The sequence below is a fragment of the Taudactylus pleione genome, unplaced genomic scaffold (genome assembly GCF_031769625.1).
Source record: "Taudactylus pleione unplaced genomic scaffold, aTauple2 ptg000202l, whole genome shotgun sequence".
Taxonomy (NCBI): Eukaryota; Metazoa; Chordata; class Amphibia; order Anura; family Myobatrachidae; genus Taudactylus; species Taudactylus pleione.
In genome coordinates, this window is record NW_028284604.1 from 15835015 (window position 1) to 15859930 (window position 24916).

The 24916-nt window shown below is 43.6% G+C and overlaps 1 protein-coding gene and 1 pseudogene across 1 annotated transcript in view; both read left to right on the plus strand.

Moving 5' to 3' along the window:
* The window catches only part of DMXL1 (Dmx like 1), a gene marked incomplete at its 3' end in the record, with an annotated part of 125600 nt that extends 103805 nt beyond the window's left edge, over positions 1 to 21795 (plus strand). The window contains exons 20-27 of the mRNA XM_088477714.1: positions 6332 to 6501; positions 15148 to 15245; positions 15956 to 16121; positions 16286 to 16538; positions 18876 to 19945; positions 20329 to 20514; positions 20623 to 20699; positions 21665 to 21795. Coding sequence (XP_088333840.1) covers positions 6332 to 6501; positions 15148 to 15245; positions 15956 to 16121; positions 16286 to 16538; positions 18876 to 19945; positions 20329 to 20514; positions 20623 to 20699; positions 21665 to 21795 — 2151 coding nt within the window. The remainder of the gene's footprint in view (positions 1 to 6331; positions 6502 to 15147; positions 15246 to 15955; positions 16122 to 16285; positions 16539 to 18875; positions 19946 to 20328; positions 20515 to 20622; positions 20700 to 21664) is intronic.
* Positions 21796 to 23616: 1821 nt separating this feature from the next.
* On the plus strand, positions 23617 to 23728 carry LOC148518142 (U2 spliceosomal RNA; annotated as a pseudogene).
* The last annotated feature ends 1188 nt before the right edge of the window (positions 23729 to 24916 follow it).

Genomic DNA, 24916 nt, shown 5'->3' on the forward strand with positions numbered 1-24916 from the left:
AATTTAGGGCCTGATTCAGACCCGCTCGTGAGCACTGAACGCTCGCAAGCGGGTCGATGTTGGCCCAGTGCGCATGCGCATGACAGAGTCGGCTCCGTCGTGCGCATGCGCAAACCGTCGCTCCTGGTCTCGTACCAAAGGGAGCATGCTGTCGATGTTGAGTGACAGCACGCCCCCTTTGGTGGGCGTGCCGGGGGAGTGGCTGCCCAGACGGAGGCGTTCCCATGGGAATGCCATTCTGTCTGGGGCCGGCTCCACTGACATCGCAAGTGATGTCAGTGGGGGTGCTTTCGGCTCTGTTTGAGCCAAAAGCACTCTAGGGCTTGCGGCAACGAGACCCTACCACAAGGGTCTCTTCACAAGCCCGATGGTCGCGATGGTCTTGACTATCGCAACCATCTTCCTGGCCGCTCGCTATAGCTGTGGCTGGTCACCCACAGCTATACGAGCGGCCATGAGGCCGCTCTAAAAATCAAGAAGGACGGCTCTGATTCAGAGCGAGCGCTCTATCATAGCGTCCGGGTCTCTGAATCAGGGCCTTAGTTTGCTCTTGACAAAAGTTAACTCTAGGGGGTAAATTTACTAAAGTGAGAGTATTTAGAAGTGAGTTTTAGAAGTGATGTTGCCCATAGCAACCAAAAATAAAAATTTAATTATACAAAATTAAAAATAAGGAGGCACAAGGCACATATTAAAAATAAGGGGGGACGAGGCACATACTAAAGATAAGGGGGCACAAGGCACATTTAAAATAAGGAGGCACAAGGCACATATTAAAAATAAGGAGGCACAAGGCACATATTAAAAATAAGGAGGCACAAGGCACATACTAAAGATAAAGGGCCACAAGGCACATATTAAAGATAAGGGGGGACAAGGCACATATTAAAAATAAGTTTGCACAAGGCACATACTAAAAATAAGGAGGCACAAGGCACATATTAAAAGTATGTGCCTTGTGCCTCCTTATTTTTAATATGTGCCTTGTCCCCCCTTATTTTTAATATGTGCCTTGTCACAAGGCACATTAAAAATAAGGGGGGGCAAGGCACATTAAACATAAGGGGGGCACAAGGAACATATTAAAGATAAGGGAGCACAAGGCACTTTATATAGTAAAAATAGTGCTCATTCTGGCAGCACTAAATTTTATTGTAAACCTACATAAGTTATCATTTACCCCAGGAAAACTGAGGCTGGTCCGTTGAGTGAAGCAGCAGCAGCTTTAGCTAAACTGCTCATGCCGCTGCGGAGCTGTTCCTAAAATGGCCACCAAAAGGGTGAGGTCCTCGCTGGCATCTCTTTTTATAATTTCAGTCAGACAGGTGGGCTGGGTTTGCTTCGGCGGGAGAGGCAAAACCAGCCCTCCTGTCTCTCACCAGACACAACAGCGTCCAATCGGCGATGCCCATACACGCGGAGGGGGAGCGAGTGGCAGCCGGAGATAGCTGACAGCTATGTGAGCTGTGACAGCTCAGCAGCCTGTCAAGCGCGTCAAGGCGCGGGAATACAGTAAGAGGTCAGAGGACAGCAGGGCGCCTGGGTGCTAAAAAAGGGGCGGGCGCGGCACCCTGCGATAGAAGCCTAGCGTGAACGCTAGTTATACATATACTACCTGCCCAATATTGTGTAGGTCCCTCTTATGCCGCCAAAACAGTTCTGACCCATCGAGGCATTAATTCTGCAAGACCTCTGAAGGTGTCCTGTGGAATCTGACACCAAGATGTTAGATGCAGATCCTTCTAAGTCCTGTAAGTTGCGAGGTGGGGCCTACATGGCTTGGACTTTTATTTTTCCATCACATCCCATCAATCGGAGTGAGATCTCAGGAATTTAGAGGCCAAGTCAATACATTAAACTCGGTCATGTTACTCAAACCATTCATGAACAATGTTTGCAGTGTGGCAGAGTGCATTATATTGCTGAAAGAGGCCATGAAGGGGTGTACTTAGTCTGCAACAATGTTTAGGTGGGTGGTAAATATCAAAATGACATCCACATGAATGCCAGGACCCAAATTTCCTGGCAAAGCATCATACAGCCTCTGTCAGTTTGCCTTCTTCCCATAGTGCATGTTGGTGCCATCTTTTCCCCAAGTAAGCAACGCACATGCACCCAGCCGTCCTCATGATGTAAAAGAAAATGTGATTCATCAGACCAGGCAACCTTCTTAAACTACTTCTTGGTCCGATTCAGATGCTCTTGTGCCCATTGTATGTACTTTTGGAGGTAGACTAGTCCGCATGGGCACTTTGACGCAGCCCCATTGCAAGTTGCATTGCACTGTGTGTTCGTACACCTTTCTATCATAGCCAGTATGAACTGTTTTAGCAATTTGTGCTACAAGTAGGTCTTCTGTGGGATAGGTCCAGACGGGCTAGCCTTTGCTCCCTGTGCGCATCATTGCGCCTTCGACGCCCATGAACCGGTTGCCAGTTCAACGGTTGTCCTTCCTTGGACCAATTTTGGTAGGTACTAACCACTTCATACTGATAACACCCCAGGAGACTTGCCGTTTTGGAGATGCTCTGACCCAGTCGTTTATCATCACAATTTGGTCCTTTTCAAAGTCGCTCAGATCCTTACACTTGCATATTTTTCCTGCTTCTAACACATCAACTTCAAGAGCTGAGTGTTCACTTACTGCTTATATATCACAACCCTTGACAGGTGCCAATATAACAAGGTCATCAATGTTATCAACTTAAAATTTTATATATATATATATATATATATATATATATATGTATGTATTTATTTATGTGTGTAAAACAGCAATCATATTCTCTTCTGTACATGTGATACAGAGCTGAAAATACCTTTTTTAATCCGCAGCTGGAAAAAAAATTGTAATTTCTAACATAGGCTGGACACATCTATACCTCTTCAGAGCTAGGCACCAGTTTTCCTGGTTTTCTACGTTTCGGAAATTTGATTGCTAGCATTTCTGCTGGTTGGTGGCTATAGGAATGTTGTAGAACAGAAATGTCAATCTTCAAATTATTGCATACTAATTGTGATGACAAGGTCAGCTTGCAAGGCGGGGAGGCCATCACTTTCCAATCATTACATAAGTCATATCTTCTAGTAAATGTATTGGAGCTGTGAGCGACTTGCATAGCTTCTGGTTGGCAGACACTAATTATTGTTCGGAAGGGCCATGAAGTTAGTATGAAAATATCACGGCCATGGCTTACAAAAATCATTAAGGGTGCACCCGGAGTGCCCAGGCTATGAGGGAGATCAGCAGGATCATGCATTAGGTAGAAATAAACATTCCAGCCATTGCATTGAGTTTGTTTCATGGTGGGAAGCAGACAGAACCCTGCAAGTAGGGGAATGGTTCCTCCATCCAGAGATATTACAATAGCTAGTGAATTAGTGGGGACAACAAGATATTGACATAATGGCAAAACTGTTGAACAGAATTGTGAATTACATCTTCTCCAGGACTAGGGATCCGCAGGCATATCTGGAAGAAGCCATGTATGTTCCTTGGAGCACCTGGGTGATCTGTGTGTTCTCTCAGGTAGTGACGCTTTGCAGGTCTTCAAAAAGGTAAAAAGAGAGGATATTCTGGTGGTTCTGGTTAATCCTGGCTAGTCCAGATGGTATTGTTAAAGTTCCCAATAAATGGACCTGGTTTGATGAAGAATTATTGCAGGGTTTGAAAGATTTATATTGCATGGTGTAAAGCAAATGGTTTCTCTACCCTTCTTTTCACTTGTTGTTTTTGCAGAACTGTCTGGTAGGGTTCTTTGAAGGTTCAGTTCTTGGCCATTTCGGTTTTCATTCAGCGACAACTGGCTCTGAAATACAAACCTCCTCACAGGGAGTGATGCATATGCAGCCGTCAAACCTCCCTTTCCATAAATGGCTCTATGGGATACAAACCAGAGATATTGGTTTCACAGCACCTTTTTTTTCGCACCATTATATTCTGTGGAGTTCAGTTTCCTTACTTGGGATTTTGCTTTCCTGCTAGTGATCTCCTCAGATAGGAGAATTTTGGAGCTGGATGCTGTCAGTCTCTTTTCTTCGTGTTTCTTGATGACAGGGCTGTTCTTAGAATCAAACAGTTTTTTTTTTGTTTCAGAGGTGGTCTCTAAATTCCATCTGCATTATGACATCTTGATTTCGACTTTAGACTGCGATAAGTCTCCAGAAGAAGTGGGCTCTCCATTCTCTGTATGTGGTTAGGGCACTAAAAGTCTGACCATAGGACCCATGCACAGGTTGAATGACCTGTTGGTTCTTCATTATGTCCTCAAGATACTTTCCAGCTTCCAAACAGGCCATTGCTAGGCAAATTACTTTGGTAATTCGAAAAGGCTTAACATGGGACAGTACTATTTGTTACGGAAAATGAGAATGTGCATTCCAAGAGCCTCCGGATCGGCGTCAGGCCAGGCCTCTGCTGAGCAGCTGTTCTAGATGCCCACTTGGTCTCCTTCACAAAATTTTTACATATTTTATACCTTAAAAGATGCTAGTTTTGGACGTATGTTGCTGTTCATCACGTTTTCTGTGAACACCCCTTTTTTTTTTATTTTTTTATTTTAAGGACAGCTTTGAGATGTCCCCATGCTGGTAAACCAACTCCAGTAGATACTGAGAGGAAATGGGTTTCTTGTACTTTCATTAAATGCCTTCCCTGTATGCTTTTGTGTTTCTGAACCTGGTCATGGTGGTTATTTCTACCTCGTCTTTTCTCTCCCTGGCCTTTCACTTTGTTAACAAAACTGAAGCCAGGACGTGCAGTCAGAATAGTCAGGGGAGGCAGAGCCTCTCCTGTCATACACCTGAGATTTGATATAAAAATTATTACAATAATACAAAGATGATTTTTATAACTTCTAAACATCTTCTTTGTTTATTATAATATTTTTTATAGTTAACACTAATCAGCTTTGTGGAGCTCCCTGGAACTGCAGGGAGACGAGAGATGAGGCGGAAATCTGCTTGCAGAGCTGGGGATAGGGCCACACCACGGGCAGTAAGCTGCACAGAAAGAGAGCTAATAGAGGCATGTCTCTGAGTATGGGGAGCGTGCCTTGAGCAATGATGGACACATTGGATGTGTCATGTGCCCAGAAAGTGCACTGCAGTGTTTTGAGATTGGAGCTCAGTCAGCAGCAGACACAGTGATGCAGGTAGGACAATCAATGGATGCTAAAACGTAATGTAGTTAGGGGAGAGATGGGGTTGAGACAGGTCCCAGCACTCAGACCCATCTCCATGTATTGTTAGTATCTGCCTTATGGTGCACCTTGGCAATGAAATAAACTGGTGGGTATGGAACATCAATATAAATACATAGATAATAAGATACTTCCCTTCAATCACACGTTACATAAAAAGGCTTTTCCACATGTAAAGAGATAAAACATATGTACAAATATAGTGTTACTCAATTTGTCACATTTTATTGAAAATAACAGATAAAAACGATGGACCATACAATGGGTCCTAAGATAATAACATAGATGGTGATGCAAACAAGTAACTATGGCTCAGCTTCAATATGGCACCCGTGCCAGAGATCGATGTAAATAAGGCAGTGGTGTGCAAACAGAGCAGTTTCCGGATACTGCTCTGCGTATCCGCGTCCGCTGTAAAACCAGAAGTAGGGATAACGTTGCTATGGAGAAACTAAGGACTTTTCATTATCCTCCCATTCACCACTTAGCCCAGACAGCCTATTGAATAACTCTATACTGGATAAAAATTTATTTTCATACCGTGAAACCGGAAGTGCCTGGCCGCATCACTTCGGCGTTTTTTTTACTCGTTTCTGGACCTGTTTAAAACCAGCTTACAATATGTCTTTGAAGAAGAGCGCAGCAGCTCGTAACGCATCAGAACATACTGCAAGCCACCAATTTGCATTCAGTAACCAGAAGGAGCCAGAGGTATCGTTAGACACGCAGAGCAGTATCCGGAAACTGCTCTGTTTGTTTACAAGTGTGTTTTTTCATATTTAATATTTACTGTTAATTGTATGCTTGCATATATTGTTTGTTTTATTGGTAATAAATGTTATCATTTTAATAAAAAATGTATACATAATGGTAGTAACATTGGCATTACCAAGCAATACGCATTAAAAGAAACTTTTCAGTATGGGAATATGCTTGCTTTCTAATAAATTAATACTTTACACCTTTTTATTCTTATTTCCTTTTATCTGTTTAATAGAAACCTGGAATTTGACATCATATAAGTACCACATAGCCTATATAGTCTGTCCATTTTTATTCCTAAACTCTATAGACACCTCATGATACTTGGCTTTTTATACTTTTTGCGTAATTTTGTTTTTTCTGTCTAGGCTTGTCTACTGGTCATTTTGCTTGGGCCTTCCATTCGGTGGCAGAGGAAGAGTTGCTTGCCACTCTTCCTGCTATGCAGAAAGTTGACCCTACCTGGGCAGAGCTGAGGGCTATGGGAGTGGGCTGGTGGGTGCGAAACGTAAACAGTTTACGAAGGTGCATTGAAAAGGTATGTATTATGCTTTACCTGTGTTTAATCTGAGGTTAACAATATATTGGCAGTTATTGTATTAGTTATAAGATTTGTTTCTAGTTTACATTTGTTTTTGTGATCCTGTTTGGAAAATTTTAGGTTATTTTATCTTTATTCCTCTCTCTATGGTTTTTCGTGTACCATGGGTCTCTTGCTTGCCTAAAAAGCATTAGGGCGTAAACCACACCCCACCCCAACAATCCCACATTTCTTAAACTGGATTCATTTGTTTGTCAGATAATCTAAATACTTGAAATTTTAAGATGTGCAGACAATGTTTTTCATAAATTTAACTTTTAATTAGCGGGGGAAAAAAAACTGCTCCATCTACTACGTATTGGACAACGTTCTAAGTAAAGGTTTGGTTACCCAATTAGTCAAATTTCATAGCAGACCAAAAAAGACTTTAATCAAAATTATATCTGTTAATGTAGCAAGTTTTTTTTTTTTTTTTTTTTAGTGTGTGTGTCCGTACAAATCATTTGCAGTGGAGACATAAATTAAAGGGAGAAATGGTATAATTGTGTCACATGTATTCAGTGTATTTGTTTTTTTTTTTTATGGCTTCGGGGGTTTTCATTGTTGTACTCGCATAACATTTTTCAACAAATGCTTTCATTATGATCCCTCATTTCGCAAGTCAGTCAGTCTCCAACCTAATGTGTGAATATATAGGAGAGCCAAAAAATCAATATAGTGTGATATAGTAGCCAATATGTATTGGGTAGTGTTTAGTCGAGGGGTGTGGTTTCAGAGGGGTAGTTTTCTTTTGGATCTATTCAGGTCCAAGTAATCTGATTACAGCTAAGCATGTGTTAGTGGTGTACAATAAGAAGTTCTACTTTACCTTCTTTATGGGTCTGACTGTAGTCAATATTGGTAAATCTTGATTCTAGAAGTCAGCACATATTTGAATAGATATAAATACATGTGAGGTAGAGGCAACCAATTTTATACACTGCACATGTGTGGTTAGAAGGACCAACTAGTCCAGTAATCATGAAGGATTGGGTGCCAGTATGGAGACGCCTTATTCTGTTAAAAGTATAAAAGGTTCTGTGGACTTGAATTAAACAGGTTTTAAACACTAGAGTATGATCATAATCATCTAGTTGAAACAACGCCACAAAACATGGCCACGTATCTGTTGAGATAAATATTAATATTAATGGTCTTAAAATGGTTTGGGGGGTTTGTGATCACTATTTTTTCTCCTTCATCCACCAGGGGACACTGGAGGTTAAGACACTGGGGTATAGACAGGTAGCTGAGTGGAGCTGGCACCTTAAATTTATAAGTGTGAGTGACTCTCCCCCTCTATCCCCCAGAAGCCCCAGTTTTGGAATCGTGGCCGAGGGAGCCGGTCACTTGGGGCTGAGTTCAGCTCAAACAGTATTTTACTTTAATTTTATTTATAGCTTCCCACAAGCATTGAAGACAGGCTAACAGGTAGCTACATCTGTCAGCCTGCGACATGGAGCATCAGGGGACCCGCCGCCACTAATATAGTGTGTGTCTCCGGGTCCCAGGCACCCTCCTGATACTGGCTCAGGGAAGGAACATGCTATAGCCTCCGTTTAGGGAGTCTCCTGTGCAGCATGTGTGAGGTTTTCCCGGGACAGCATTTTTACAGCGGGGGAGAGAGAAGCTGTTGGCTGCACTGCTCGTGGCAGCGCTCAGTTAACAGCTATCATAAGCGGCGCTTATACAGTGCGGTGGTACTTGGAGAAGTCATTGTAAACATACGACGCAGGACTAGGGATGGGAATCATTTGATGTTTCACCGGAAACATTGGTTAAATGGTTTTGATGTTCAATGTTTAACCCTGCAATGTTTCATTACCATCGCAAGATTTCTCCCCCGATGTTTTTCCCTGCTTTTCCAAATTTTTTTTTTTTTTTTTTGGTAACACTGTGGTGCTGTCACTGCTTTGGGCTGCCAGCTGGCTCTCTCCTTGTTTTATAGTCAGTTACAACTTAAGAATAGAGTATAAAACACTGACTGGGCTATGGATGCTGTGTGCATGCTGCTTCTGGGGGAGGTGGCTGAAAGAGTGACAGACACTCTGGTCAGCCAATTAGCAGCAGCACATAGGACAGTCCCACCCCTGGCTCACTGTCACTGGTGCTGCTCTCAGTGAACACTGGTTGGCTGCTTGGGGAGTCTGGCTGCTGCAGCTATTGGTAACAGAGCTGTCACTCAGAGTGTCACTGTCAGGCCCTCACTGCATGTGCACTGTGCATGTGACAGACCCAGTGGTGCCTAATGGAGCGTACACACTAGACGATATGCTCCCTGAGTGATATCGTCTAGTGTGTCCCCGGCAGGGTGTGCTCAATGTCATTCATGACATTGAGCACACCCGCTGAACGACGTCATTAACGATATCGTTGGGCTCTCTCCCCCATTCCCCAACATGCAGCAACCTGACACTATCGTCAGGTTGGCCTGCATGTTTACCCTATGAACTATAATGACAAACAGCCCACGGGAACGCACATCTTCATTATTGTTCAACGTTTTTGTGTTAAAGATGGACAATAAAGTGGACGACTGAATGATAATATCGTTATCGTTCAGTCGTCCACTTTAATCGCCCAGTGTGTACGCACCTTAAGTGTCTTGCGTGACATCATTGGTGAGGAGCTGAGAGAGTGAGAGGGAGGACTTGAGTAGACAGAGGCCCTGATTCAGAGCCGGACGCTCTGACAGAGCGCTTGCTCTGAATCAGGACCGTCCTTCTTCATTTTTAGAGCGGCCACCTGGCCGCTCGTATAGCTGTGGGTGACCCACAGCTATAGCAAGCGTCCAGGAAGATGGTCGCGATGGTCAAGACCATCACGACAATCGGGCTTGCGACGAGACCCTTGTGGTAGGGTCTCATTGCCGCAAGCCCAGGAGGGCTTTCGGCTCTATCAGAGCCGAAAGCACTCCCACTGACATCGCTTGTGATGTCAATGGGGCCGGCCCCAGACGGTAGGCGTTCCCACCAAAGGGGGCGTGCTGTCACTCACCATCGACAGCACGCCCCTTTTGGTACGAGACCCAGAGCGACGGCTTGCCCGTCTCTATCTGGGTCTCGCGCATGGGCACAACGGAGCCGGCTCCATGGTGCGCATGCGCACTGGGCCAACATCGAGCGGGTCTGAATCAGGCCCAGAGTGTGTTTGTCATGATATAGACAGAGACTTAAGTTGAGGGTGGAGAAGAGACAGAGAAAGAAAAAAAAAAGTGGAGGCTCTGAAAGAGTAAAATCTGTAAAAATGAACAAGAGAAATTAAATTGAGAAAGAGAAGAGTGAGAAGGAAGTCTGTCAGTGTGTGTGGAAGTGGAGGACATTAAGGTACTGTACCACTATCCCCAACAACAGGATCAGCCAGCTACATTGCCAGTGCCCTACCAGCGGTAAAACATAACACTTCTGTCACTAGTAGTGAGTACTGATAATAACAATAACATGGCACCACCCAAAAGTCATTTGTGTAAACACTTTGATAGGAAAGATAATGAGCCCAAAACAACCATTTGCAGATGCTGCAGCAAGAAAATAAAAGCACGTGCAAGCACATCCAATTTAAAATGCCACCTTGAAAACAAACACCCTCTTGTGCTGCTTTGTGTGTGTGTGTGTGTATGTATATATATATATATATATATATATGTGTTTTCCTCCATGAAGATAGCCATAGTATATTTTATTTTAAATGTTTATTAGTCTGTTATATGTTTAAATACAGTTTGCTCTTAATAAAAAAAAACATCGGTAAACATCGGTTCCAGAGAACCAATGTTTATATCTAAATAATGTTTTGTATTCAATGTTAAAAACATCGGTAATTCCAATGTTTTCTTTCGATGTCCCATCCCTACGCGGGAGCCGATGCCAGGGCAATTGGGGGAAGAAGGGGGCGGAGCTTCCATAGCGCGAGCCTCGGCAGTGTGCAGACGCCGGGGCAGCGCATTCATTGGCTTTCTCCAGCGGGGGGTAGGACCAGTACAGCCCCTCTGCTCTCTCTTCAGCGCCATTTTATATGAAACTTGCGCTTAACACAGACAGCCTTCTGCAGCAACTCCCACAGCAGACAAGCTGTGGCAATAACATTCCAGCACTCTCCCTAATTGGAGGTCGTCAGTACACTGGGGTGTCTTCTGGGCTGCTGAGTGAGGGGGAATTTACATTAGGGAGGGAGATAGTGACTCCTCTCCCTCTGTTCCTAGTGGTTCCTCTCCTTATCTGGGAGTGTCCTTTGTTCTGTCTGTGTGTGTGTGTGTGTCTGTAGCAGCATCATAACAGGTAAAGGGGCAGCTACAAAAGCACTGCAAAAGGTGTTTGCTTGCTCTAAGTTTAATTCAAAACTACCTCAGGCACTCTCTGATGGAGCGGCTCTGTGATTCCTGTATTTCAAGGGGACCAGTTGTTGCGGGACCTTCTTCGGATGCAGTCCCTATGCCACCTCGGATATCTACCTGGGCTGGTGTTGTGGCCGATCTCTTCTCTGAACTGGCTGCTGCTCCCAGAGACAGCGAAGCGGTTAGGAACCAGGCTCCTGTTTCGGTTTCCACAGAGCGAGAGCCAAGTTGGGCGAGAGATCAAGCCTGTTCTGTGTAGGGCTTGGCTCAATGCATGGGTTCTTCTGCTTACTCTTCTAGGGTCAGTGCGTCTTATCGACCATCTAAGAAGAAAAGGCTTCTCCCAGCTGTCCTCCAGTCGGACAACTCTGATGCAGAGCCTCTTTCGCAAGAAGAGGAGGAAGGTGAGTTGTAAACCTTTTCAGACAGTGACGACATTCACCAACAGACCTCTGATTCGGGCGTCTAGGAGTGCAGGCCCTTATCCTGGCGATCCGACATGTCTTGAAGATTCCAGACGAGGAGTCCACAGAATCTCCTGATGCATTCTTATTTGTAACAAAACAAAAATCTACTCTTTTTTTCACGTTAATTAAATACACAGTTGTCTACAGCTTGGCAGCATCCTGACAAGAAATTTCAGATGCCCAAACGTTTTTTGTCCAATTACCCGTTTCCATAATTGGTCACTGAAAAATGGGAAACTCGTCCGCCAGTAGATTAGTCAGTCTCATGGCTTTCCAAGAAGACCACATTGCCTGTCCCTGTGGCAATAGCCCTAAAGGACAGTTCCGACCGTAAGCTGGAAACCTCCTTACAGTCCATATACTGAGCAGCAGGGTTGTCGCTTAGACCGGATTTGGTTGGCTTTTGGGACAGCAAAGCTATGGAACGATGAGCGGAGGAGTTGGTCAGTGGTCTTGAATCTGGAGTGTCAAGATCCGAACTTATTGTCCCAGCAGAACACATTCGTCAGTCTGCTGTGTACCTTGGAGAAGCGTCTAAGGAGATTGGTCATGTCGGTTCCAGGATCTCAGCGTCGGCTATAGTGGCCCGCAGAGCTCTCTGGCTAAGGTCTTGGCAAGCGTATGCGGACTCCAAAAGAACTGTGGAGGAACTTCCCTTTACTGGGGATATCATTTTTGGACCTGAATTGGACAAATGGATCTCCCAGGCTATAGGTGGTAAGTCTACTTTTCTGCCCTTCACTGCTCCAGCTGGTCCTTCCTTTCGGAACGTCCACATGGTGCTTCCTCAGCTACTCGTGGAGACAGAGGCAGCGGTCGACATTCTGATTCGACCCGCCGCCCTGATCCAAAGCCTGCAGTAAAAAACCTACCGCATGACTGGCTCCAGGCCCACGTAGGAGACTCCACAGGGTGGGGGCTTGTCTGTTGCGATTCAAGGATGTTTGGTTTCAAACCAGTCGATCTGTTTTGGATTCGCAATCTGGTGTCTCTGGGGTACAAACTACAATTTGCAGAACCCCCACCACAGGTCTTCCAGTCTCCAAACAGAAGCAGAAGGTGCTTTTGCAAGCAATCCAGAGGCTCGTGGATTCCGAGGTTCTGATACCTGTTCCGGTCTATCAGCGTTGTCTGGGTTCCTCCTCCAATCTTTGTAGTTACAAAATCAGATGGCTCTGTAAGGCCTATTTCGCATCTGAAATAGTTAAATCTTTATCTGGCATTTTACCGATTCAAGATGGAATCTCTTCACTCTGTTTGAAACAGGGGGAGTTCCTAGCATTCATGGCCATCGAGGATGCTTATCTCCATGTCCCAATTTGGAAGCCACATCAGGTGTGTGTTCAATTTGCTATTTGAGGGGAACATTACCAGTTTCAGGCTCTGCCCTTCAGTCTGACGTCTGATCTTTACCAAGGTATTGTCGGTAGTGATCGCTCATCTCAGATCGTAGGGGGTCACAATAGTTCCGTATCTGGGCGATCTTCTCATCAAAGCTTCATCTGTTGAGATTCTCAACTAATATGTAGCTTTAGCACACCAGGTCCTTATCCATCATGTATTAACAATCAACTTTCAGAAGTCCAATCTGATCCCATCTCAATGCCTCCAATTTCTGGGAATGATCTTGGATACAGCTGCTTTATGGATCTTCCTTCCGGTGGACAAGGCTCAGGCTATTCATCAGCTTGTCGTCCCAGTTCTCAAAGCGAAGCGGGTGTTCATTCATCTTTGCATTCGTCCTCTAGGGAAGATGGTAGCAGCTTTCGAGGCTCTTCAGTTCGGAAGATATCATTCTCGTCCTTTCCAGTTGAATCTCCTGGCCCAGTGGTCCGGATCACATCTTCATATGCACCGCCTGGTACGACTTTCCCCTCAAACACAAATCTCAGCAGTGTTCATCCAGGGAGTGGACAATTGGGAGGCCGACTATCTCAGTTGTCAGGACATCCATCCCGGAGAATGGGCTCTTCACCTGGAAGTTTTCCGACATCTACTACGGAAATGGAGTATGCCAAAAATAGATCTCATGGCTTCCAGACACAACCATCAGGTACCCAGGTACTGTTCCAAAACTCGAGACCCGAATGCGGAGGCAATAGATGCACTGATGGTACCTTGGAATTACAACCTTGTCTATCTCTTCCCCCCCCCCCCCCCCCCCTTTTCCACTTCTTCCACATGTTCTCAAGAGGGAAGTGGCAAGAGTTATCCTAGTTGCTACGAACTGGCCAAGGAGGGCTTGGTTCTCAGAACTTCAGCAGCTCCTTGTCAGGGATCCCTGGCCGTTGCCTCTACGACCAGACCTTCTGATTCATGGCACTTGCCTTTACCCAGACTTACAGCAGCTGCGTTTAATGGCGTGGCAGTTGAGTCCGCTATCTTAGGACGCAGTGGTGTTCTGTACTCTGTAATCCCTACTATGCTCCGGGCTCGTATACTGATCTTTGGCTCAATATCACCGTATCTGGCATGCTTATGTAGCCTGGTGTGAGGAACGGAGGTTTCATACTACTGCCTTTCCGATCTCCCGTCTCCTTCTTTTCCTCCAGTCTGGTTTGGAGATGGGTTTGCGCCTTCGTTCTTTGAAGCATCAGGTATCTGCGTTGTCTGTCTTTTTTTCAGCACTATCTTGCCTTAATCCTGCAGGTGCAGACTTTTTTACAGGGAGTTCTTCGGATTCAGCCTCCGTTCATCCCGCCTATGGTCTTGTGGGATCTCAACTTGGTGTTGACTTTTCTCCAGTCTTCAATATTTGAACCCTTGGAAGACGTGGATCTTAAGCTTCTCACCTTTTGGCCTTGGCTTCAGCTAGGAGGGTTTTCTGAATTGGGAGCTCTTTTTTGTCGACCTCCAAAGGTGGTTTCTGCTTTTCACATCAATCAGCCTATTGTTGTTCCGGTGTTGTCAGATACTTCTCAGTCGTCACACACCCTAGATGATGATTGGGCTTTCAGGATTTATGTGGCACGTACTGCTGCCTTGTGGAAGTCTGATGCCTTGTTTGTTCTTCATGATGCTTCCAAACAGTCTTTGGCCAGATGAATTTCGCCAGGCCTATACTTCTGGTGGCCAGATTCCGCCGGTGTCTATTTCTGCCCATTCCCACTCGGTCCGTGGGAGCCTCCTGGGCTGCTCGTTGTGGCGCTTCTGCTTCCTAGTTGTGCTGTGCGGCCACTTGGTCCACGGTTTATAACTTTGTTCGATTTTATCGGTTTGATACCTTTGCAGCCTCAGAATCTCTAGTTTCGGTCGCAGGGTTTTGCACCCGTACGGGGGGAAAACTTTGGGACGTCCCAGTGTCTTAACCTCCAGTGTCCCCTGGTGGATGAAGTAGAATATAGGATTTTAGTACTTACCAGTAAAATCCCTTTCTACGATTCCATGGGGGACACTGGACGCCCTCCCAGCGCTGCTTTACCTGCCATTGTGTTTCGTTTTACACATGTTGAATGTTTCTCTGGTTAGGTCTGTTTTATATTCGGCTTTGCCGTCTTGTTGTTTGACTCCTTCTCCTCAGTTGTATCTTCTGTCTCCATCTCCTCGGGCTCCAATTATCTAACTGGGGCTTCTGGGGGATAGAGGGGGAGGGGACATTCTCAATTATAAATTTTAAGTGCCAGCTCCACTCATCCACCCGTCTATACCCCAGTGTCTTAAACTCCAGTGTCCCCTGTGGAATCTGAGAAAGGGAATTTACTGGTATATACCAAAATCCTATTTTTTGTATCTTTTGGCTATACAGAAATTTTATATAACTAAGTACCTCATTGAGGAAATACATTTGGTGTTTGTTGTTTTCAGGTTGCAAAGGCAGCTTTCCAACGTAATAATGACCCCTTAGATGCAGCTATATTCTACCTGGCAATGAAGAAGAAAGCGGTGATATGGGGGTTATATAGGTGAGAAACATTGCAATTTCAATTATGTTTTGGTACAGAAAACATGTTTAATGCAGTTCAGGTATATGAATATTTAGTATTTTGTATTTCAACCAAACATGCTCATTTTTATTGTACAGAAATGCAGATGTTTAAAATTGTCTAGTATTTGTTATAGGAAAGTGTGTAGGCAGTGCAAACTAAACAACAAACTAAAACCCCATACAATTCTAAATGCTTAGTAATTTAACAATAATGTTAATTACAGAGTTTAAGTTGAAAACTGTGTTGCCTTGAATATATAATTTTCTTGTAATTCAGACAATGATAACCTGTGAAACTAATTTTTAATGGTATTGTTAGCATTTAGCTTACAGCAATTTATTTTGATGTATGCAAATGGTTTCCCTTTACATATTTTCCTTTCCTTGGATCTTGCCATTTATAAATGCCTTTGTTTTTTCATGCACACAGCTAAAGTAAATAACTCAGTCTCGTCATTTATGTGTGAGCATTATAGCGTAGTCCCATACTCCCTCTGGCTCAGAGAAAAGTACTAAGTACATTGCTTACTGTAAATTTATGTAAATGATCCAGATGTTTGAATTAGTTAAATGTTTAGCACATATTGTTGGCATTTAATGTAAATTATCTTTTTTTTTTTTTTGTTCTGCGTTTTGGGAAGAAAGGTAATCACCGATATCTATACTTTGTTTTTTTTAATGTTCTAGGTCTCGGAGAGAATCAAAAATGACTCAGTTTTTTGGGAACAACTTCAGTGAAGAGAGATGGAGGAAAGCCGCTCTGAAGAATGCGTTCTCCCTGCTCGGCAAACAGCGCTTTGAGCACTCTGCAGCTTTCTTCCTCCTAGCCGGGTCCCTGAAGGATGCTGTGGAGGTTTGAAGAACTTATGAATCTCATGCATTAAGGAATACATACTTTACTATCCAGGGTCTTATGGAGAAAATAACTTGTTTAGACAGGATGATATTTATATTTAAAATATGAAGGTTATACTGGAAATGGTGACATTTTGTAATGTTTAATATATGTCTTTGCAGGTTTGTCTTGAAAAATTACATGATCTCCAGCTTGCTCTGGTGATTTCCAGACTCTATGAATCTGAATTTGAAAAATCTTCATCTTATAAATCTATTTTGCAAAAGAGAGTGCTAGGAATAGAGTCCCCTGGCAGGGAGCCCACTCTGTCCTCTATGCACCCGGACCCTTTTGTGCGAAGCATGACTTACTGGATTCTGGAGGATTACAGGCGAGCCCTAGAAACGCTGTTGACGCAGCTGGTTAGAGAAGAAGGTAAACGCATGTGTTTCTTCTTTTTTTTTTTTTTTTAGCTAAATATATGCTAACATTTTTCATAGTGCTTAATGACAGTAATGGGCTAATTACTGACACAAAATTATACAGCAATACAAAACATGGAAAGGACACATGCTTGTTATAAATACATGTTCTCTGATTACTAAACAAAGGCCACTACCTCAAGATCCATTTATTTTCAGCACTTTTTTTGTTTTTAAATTGTTTGCAGTGTTAAGGTGCGTACATACGGGACGATCTGTACCACCAACGACATGAAAGATCTCTTTCAAAGATCTCTTTCAGTGAGTCATCCTGCCACATCTCTGAACATGCAAAGTTGACGATATCGTCCAGATTGGCCTACATGCACGGACGATCATAGATATCGTTATCGTTCATGCGGGAACGCGTATTGTTGGTCGTTCACTGCATAAAAATGAAGGATATATCGTTATCGTTCATATCGTAACCTGTTCATATCATACCTGTCCGTGTATACGCACCTTTACTGTGCATTTACACTCAAGACAGCTCAAAGCTGTATTACGCAGACAAATTAAACAAAATGAGCATGTGGCCTGAGGAAATAGAGATTTAGCCTTGTAATTTGTACAGTGGGAGAGTGCCATATGCAGAGCACCTCGCGCGATTGGTAGAACAGGTGGAGTGTCACATATAGTAAGTGTGCTTCCGGTTGGTAATTGGCTCTCTGGGAAGTTGAGGTTTGAAACCATGTAAACGTTTAGCAGCAGATGCATTTTTTATTAGTGAGAGCTGGAGAGACCCAGATATTGAGTGTAAAATCTTACAAGCATGTGTGAAAAGCAGTTGTATAGTAAAGTTACAAGTCGCATATGCTTGTAGGTCTCATAGAATCTCTCATATATAACAATTTGTCAATGTCTGGGCTAGATAGTTTTCTTGGATCCATGCAAAACCAAATAACTGTTTTGGAGCAGTCTGAGGTTTGTGACCGTAGCCATGTGACCTATGCACAGTGAGCTTAATGGTGGTTTCATACTAGTAATCAATACAATGAATTTATTTATCTGTCACTTATGCCTGGGGCATTGCCACCTATTACATCTTATGGAGCATACACACGGTCAGATTTTTCTTTTGAACGATATCGTTTGAACGATTTTGCTAACGATTTACTCAACGATTTAAACGATATCTGAAGAAAAAGAACGAAATCTGACTGCAAACATGTCAGATATCGTCCTCTAACAAACGTGAACGCGCATCGTTCATCGTCCATCGTCCATCGTTCATGCTTGTACACATGAACGATTTTTTTCATCAGATTTGAACGATTTTTAAAATCGTTATCGTTCAAATCTGATGAAAAATCTGACCGTGTGTATGCACCATTACTGTATGTTACTGTTCAGTAAATATATTTTGTGCACACATGGACACATGATGCCAGCCATCATGTCCCACAACAAGCACAATGCCCATTTATGATATGATTGAAATAGACTATTATCTAGCATGTCATAAAATGCAGTCAGAAGATAGCTTTTACTATTATGTGTGTCTGGTCATCTTCCAACCACACTAGCAAGCCAAGAATCTGGATCCCAGCCTATTCTTCTATTCATGAGTGTGGCTGGATTAGGTTGTGTCACCAGTTTATGGGAATGTTGGAGTTAATATAATTATTTTGGTGTCCAAGCAAGTAAAGACATTTTAAATTTGAATTAAGTTGATTTTAAAAATGTGTTGTTTTTTTTTTTTGTTTTTTTTTAATTTATTTAAGACCTTTGTTTTTTTTTTCAGTAAGTTATAGTTAGTACTGTAATTGTGTAGGCTCAGGGATGCTGGCTGATGTGATCTGTCGGCAGCTTTTGTTTATAGAGTATAGAAAATTGTATGCTGTTTGTAGAGTATAAATTCTCTGAGTCTAAAAGCACACTTAAAAATTAGCTCTAGGGGGAAGATGTATTAAAATGTATAAAAAAATTCATTATATCAATATACTAGATAAATGATAGCTAGAATCTGTTTGGTTACTACAAATAACCCCTACACTTTTCATTTTTAGAAGATTTGTGAAGTGAATTCTGTATCCTACATAGTTGCTAAAATGTGGAACTGATCTTCTTTCCTTTAACAAATTACTTTTATTAGGATAATTAAGCAATGTCTGCCTTTTCATGTAACCGCATTAGCAGTAAGTACATTGTAAATCATTTAAAACCTTTTTCCACTTTGCTTGAACGTTGTATATGTTATACATTCATTTTTTTGTTTTTTTTTGTTTGTATTACTGGTGTTTTTTCTTTACACAGTGTGTGCTGTTTGACATTGTTGTTTGTAATACAGATGATACCTGGAGCTTGTCCTCAAGTTGTGATCCATCAGTCTTCAATTTCTACAACTTTCTAAGAACACACCCTATGATATTGAAACGACATTTTGGGGCTTCTGAGTCCTCTTCTACGAAGATGCATTTGTCTATTGAAAATGGTTTGGCTGACAAAATTAACTTTGGTGAAAGGAGGCTCTTCTTTACCACTGCACATGCTCATTTAAAATCTGGATGTCCAATGTTGGCCCTAGAAGTATTATCAAAAATGCCCAAGGTAGTAAAACGGTCAAAGCCATTGCTTCTGACTTCAAGTTTCATGGATACGAGCAAGGTGTCCACACCATTGTCTCCCTTACTGGAAGAGAAAAAAGACTTGGCCTGTAATTTTGATTGGGCAAGCCCCATGGTCAATGGTGTATCCGATTTGTTATCGACAAAGCAGTCAAACTCTGCCCTTTCATTTGACTTCAGCCAGCCCTCAATGATAATTGAAGATGAGCCATTGGAATTAAACTGGGATAGTGGTCCAGATGAATCAGAAGAGTCTGGTTTATCAATGAAGGATTTACAGCCCTCACACAGCACAGAAAGTGTTCAACCTGGGGCAACCACAACTACGTACTCAGAATCTACGAGCATTGATGAAAATGAGGTTCTGAGTCCCTCAGAAGATGTTATTGCTGCACAGTTAAAATTTAGAGCGTGCCTTAAGATTCTCACTGGGGAACTACGGACATTATCCACTGGTTATGAAGTTGATGGTGGCAAACTGAGATATCAGCTGTATAGTTGGTTGGAAAGAGCAGTTGTTGCTCTTCAAAAGATTTGTGATTACAATGCTAATCTGGAAGAGTTGAACTCTGCAGCAGCTGATGAATTTTCTTGTGAAGATAGATCAGATAACTCCTATGACCCAGCGAATACAAAGCAGAGAAAGGAACTACTTCAGAGACGGCAATGGCTGCTGAAATTCCAGTCGCTACTTAGAATGTTCCTGAGTTTCTGTGTCCTCCATGGGTCTCATGGTGGTGGTCTGGCCTCTGTACGAATGGAGTTAATATTGCTTCTGCAAGAATCCCAGCAGGTATTTTTTTTAAGAATGTGATCTACCATTATTTAACTTGCACCTATATAAGATTATATTAAATATTCTTAAACTTTAAGCCTGAATTATGGGGTATTGTAACATAAATGTTTCTAATACTCACTCACCTTATTCTGTTTGCTTTTTGTAAATTCCAAGTTCTGTTTGCTCATTGGCAAGTTCTGTTAGCTCATTATTATTATACTTGAGTTGTAGACTTTGTTGTACCTGTTTGTCATTATTATTGGTTGTATGTCCTGTTCTGTTTAATGGCTTTCAGTGATTCAGTCATTACATTTTATTTACGACTTGTAATATTCAGATATTGTTTTGCATTATGTTCAATCAATAACTTTTTTATTTTTTTATTTGTTTATTTAAAGGATTGTGTAGTCCTTTCCAATCCTCAGACCGAGCAGACTTCAATTCCACTTCTGTTTGCTTGCACAGCTAGTGCCAAAACTGTTGTGGCCAACCCTTTACTTCACCTCACCAACTTAACCCATGATATATTACATGCCATAGTGAATCTCGATTCACCCCCTCACCCGGATGTCCGCAGTAACAAGGTAAGCGGTCACTGATTAAATTGCAAAAGTCACATTTGACAAAATGGACCTGATTTATACAAGTGCGGAGTGTAGTAACGTGCAGAGGCTTACTTTGCTTTTTTACAGATTTACGTAATGCATTCTCTGGCTGCATCCCTTTCTGCTTGTATTTATCAGTGTCTTTGTGGAGGACAAGCCAACAGGTACATACGATATGATATCCGTATAAGCAATATTTAGACTCTTATCTGTAATAGCTAATATGCTACTGTCTTTTTGATATCCTGTTTTACTGCTTAATACTGAGGGGCCCAAGTGGTCGGTTAGAGGGCATTGATCAGTAGAGACTGCAAATTTTGCTTAGTGTTAATATACCAACACTGACCACTGTCTCCTGACAGCTGAGGTAATTGAAGCACTTTCAATCATAATGTCCTCTGAATGCTGAGCTGACAGTGGCATCTCTTGCTCCCTCACTGTGCTCCCAGGGTCACTGGGGGGGCGGGGGGCTTCCTCAATTTATATGTGAAAATTGTAAACTTTTGTGATGGCTTTGGGAGTTTTGTGGGTATTGTCTCCAATAGGGATGCAACATGGTGGATTGAGTTTCCATGAAAACAAGGTAGCTGGCATAAGTTGAAGTCTCTGTGCAATAAGTGCTGTATTTGGATAGTTTCTTTACTTTAGATGGTTGGCAGTAGTTTCACAGATACCAACAAGAACCTGCTGGCAGTTAGAGGGGTAGCTGTGCAACAGAGTGTTGGCAGTAGGTGGGGTAAAATGCCTGGAAGCTTGGGGTATCACCACACTATGGTTTCCCTTTTGGACATATCTATTTCTTCAAGGCTAGAATCGTAATGGGGATATTTCTTCAATATTTGTCTGTCCATTACGTTTTCTTAGTCAGTATGTCCTGTCAACATGATCTACTTGCTAAATAAGGAACTGGTTTGGGGACGAGGTTATGGTTTATTGGGAGGCAATGGCCTCATGATCAGTATTTTCAATTTAAGGCGTTTCCAGCCCAGGGATTTATAGATGGCTACATATATTATAATGTATTATATTGTTATTGTATTATTATTATATATATGAGAGAGAGAGATATATTGATATATTAATATGTGTGTGTGATTGTTTATCTTAGTTTGTTTTTGTTATTTTCCAGTTCCTCCTTGCCAACCAATCCATTTACAGGCATGGTGTACCAAAGTGTGCTACTTATCCAAAGGCAGCCACTGAGAACAACAAGCTTGGATGAAGCAGTGATACCAAACACCACTCCCGCTCACTGGCCAGGTAATTATTTTACTCCTCTCCCGCTCACTAGCCAGATAATTATTTTACTCCTCTCCCGCTCACTGTCCAGATAATGCAGATTTCTTACATTACACCTACTTAATTACTATGTAACGCATAAACCTGAACACCTTTTATGTCATTTACATAACCTCAAGGCCTCCTGTTATAGTGTTTTTGAGTTGCTGGTGTTCCCTGCAGTTTAGAATTTCAGTTAGTTGGGAGACATTCGGCTCCCAGTCATATTTCTTATAGGGATTGCTATGATCGTGCATCATAATAGTTATCCTGTGGCTCAGTTACCGCATACTTGTAGATTTTGGGGCTGTGAACAAAAATCGGCAATTTCTGGACTGACTAAAGTCTGGCATATGGCTGACAAGCGGCTAATTTAATTTGCCCCTTTCTGTCGAATAATGTTTTACATGTAGACATAAGCAGGATTGTCACAACACATGCTATTAAACATTAACACATGCTTTGCCAGATAAATGATTTAAATACAAAATGTCACATTTTGTAATTAAGGTCCTGATTCAGAGTAGTACGCAGACCAATGGTTGCGTACTCCTCTTATGTTAGATATCGGTACATGCGCAGGGTCTGAAGTGCGCATGCATTGGTCTTCTACTGTGACGTGTCTCGTAGTTCCACAAAGCCACTGCTTGATTGACAGGCTGCGGCAGTTAGGGGGCGGGGAGAAGGTGGGATGGCCAGCAGCAGTCTTGGGTTGCAGTGCCGATGCCAGGGTCTGCGTCTTGATGGCTCCATTTTTGGACGCAGCTACGGATCAAACAAGCATGCAGGAGACGTCTATTTACAACAGACGCCTCCTGCTACATTAGCATATGATAGCATTGCTGCTGCATCCTTGGACGCAGCTGCCAAGCTAAGAGCCTACTAGTTTGAATCAGGCCCTCAAACATTTACCTCCAAAGCAAGCGTGGACTAATAAACAAAAAAAACTCTCTTCCATCAAGGCTGGAGGACACTGGACCATGGGATTATCAGTTGGGCTGGAGCAGGCACTTAATGACACTGTGGCTTTAACTCCTAGCTTCTCCCCCTGCAATCCCATAATGCCAGTCTTCATTAAGTGCCTTAGGTGATAGGCACCATTTTGCAGCTCTTCTGTAGTGTAATTATTTATGTTTAAATTCTAGCTAGGTGCTGTGTGCTACTTGTAGTAGCGCACAGTGTGAATGCAGACGGCTGCGGGAGCTTAGACAGCTCGCCATTATGCAGCGGGGGGTGCGCGTCGGCGGGGCCCCCCACAGAGCATTCTGGTCTGAGAGACCGCCTGGACCCATGGACAGTGCGTGCTCGCACCCTTTTAGAGTGTGTAGGATGGCAGTGCCGTCCCAGATGGCGACTCCATCTTGCCGGGTTGGACGAGGGCGGCTCCATTGCGGTAGCGCGCACCTCACAGGTAGCTCGTTAGGAGCTTCACAAGTGCTTTCCCCAGACAGGGAATTAGCACTTGTGTGTACAGCCACGGTTTTGGGATGCCTGGATCAACGGGGCTTAAAGAGCCTTTAACTGCTGGCCTCCCTTTCAAGACTGAATTTTCCCCTGTCAGGAAGTACTCAGTGGCCCGGAAAGTGGAGATTGGAGGGGGTGGAGCTTCAAGCGCTGCTCTCCCCCCACCTGCAGAGGTGCAGTCAGCGGGGACAGCATGGATCAACAAATTCAAATCCTCTCCCAGACAGCTGCTGTGTCCTGGAAGGCTAAGTACACTTGTTGCTGCGTTAACTGCCTTTATAATGTTGTTTTCAGGTTGCGCTGTCAGATGTTTCTGAATAGGAGGCTCTGGTAATATGCATAGCTTCTCAGCCTTTTGGCTAAGATCAAGGGTAGTATCTGTTATTAACAGTTTATTATCTGATAGGTTCTCTAGCTGAGTAGTCGCCACTGACGTTGGACAGTAGCTGATGAAATCAGGTTACATCTACAAAGGTCTCTATCCGCTGCCCTGACAAAGACGGCATGATGGTTGACATTGTTGCCTCAACGCACTGCGGTTATGGGTTTGATTCTCGCTGCAGCCCTAACTGTGTGGCGTTTGTATGTAGATTGGCGGCCGTGTACTCCCTGAAGGGGGTTACATGCAGTTGGCCTCGGGAGCCTTGTGAGTCTAGGACCTAGTGACACATGCGCTTCTGGATAGCTGCGTCCAGCAGGGTGGAATCTGCGTGGACTGGGGCTCTCAGCATGTCTAAGTGCACCCTAGGGCTGCTGGTGGTGCTTCACAGGAACACAAAGTTCATCTTAGGTGTTCCCTCATGTAGGGCCTGGGGGTTTTTGTTCCCTATTGGGTTAAGTTCCTACTCTAGGTATGTCCTGCTCTAGCTTCAGGCTTTGCAGCGTGCAGCCTCCTCCTCCGCAGTGCGAGGTGCAGGCGTGTTCTTTTTCCTGGGTCACATTAGCAATTTCACGACGGACAGACCGGGCACAGACTAGAGCTGTCCCAAAGTAATAGGACCTGATGTCTCTTCCACCTGAAAGCTGTGGGTGGTTTGATTCTAGTTAACCAGGGCAAGCTCTCGCTCGGTCCAAGCATGGACGAGGAAACGTCATTTACTTTCCCTTCAGCGCAAGGCTCATCAGGGACGCTTAGGAGATGCCGGATTCGGGGAGGCTCTGTCCATTACGCAGTTGTTTCCCAGAGGGAAGACACCATTTAGACTACCACACGTCCCTTCCTGGGCATACCTCTGAATCCAGTAGAGATCCGCTAGCTAGACCTTGGAAGATTGTTTCCGGTCTTGTTTAATAGGCTGGGGTAGTTTCCGGCCTTGGCATGTCCTGACATGGGTGGCGTGAGTTAGAGATCACTATGGCTTCCATCTTAGCCATTGGTTTCACAGCGATTCGCCCTGTAGGTTTCCTGGTGCGGAGGTAGGTCACGATAAGCTCTGTGTGGGAGACCAAGCAAGACGGGGCACAGTTAGCTTCCGATTTGTCAGCTAAAGCTGATTTGGCTTGATGGGCCTTTTTGGCTCTACCCTTCGCAGACGCAGGCGGGGTCCGCGCTGCCAAGTTTTCATTCCTCCTTTAATGGCCAACACTAGCCGGTTCTTCCCCAGCAGGTGTTCAAAGGAACAGAATGTCTAAGAATCTC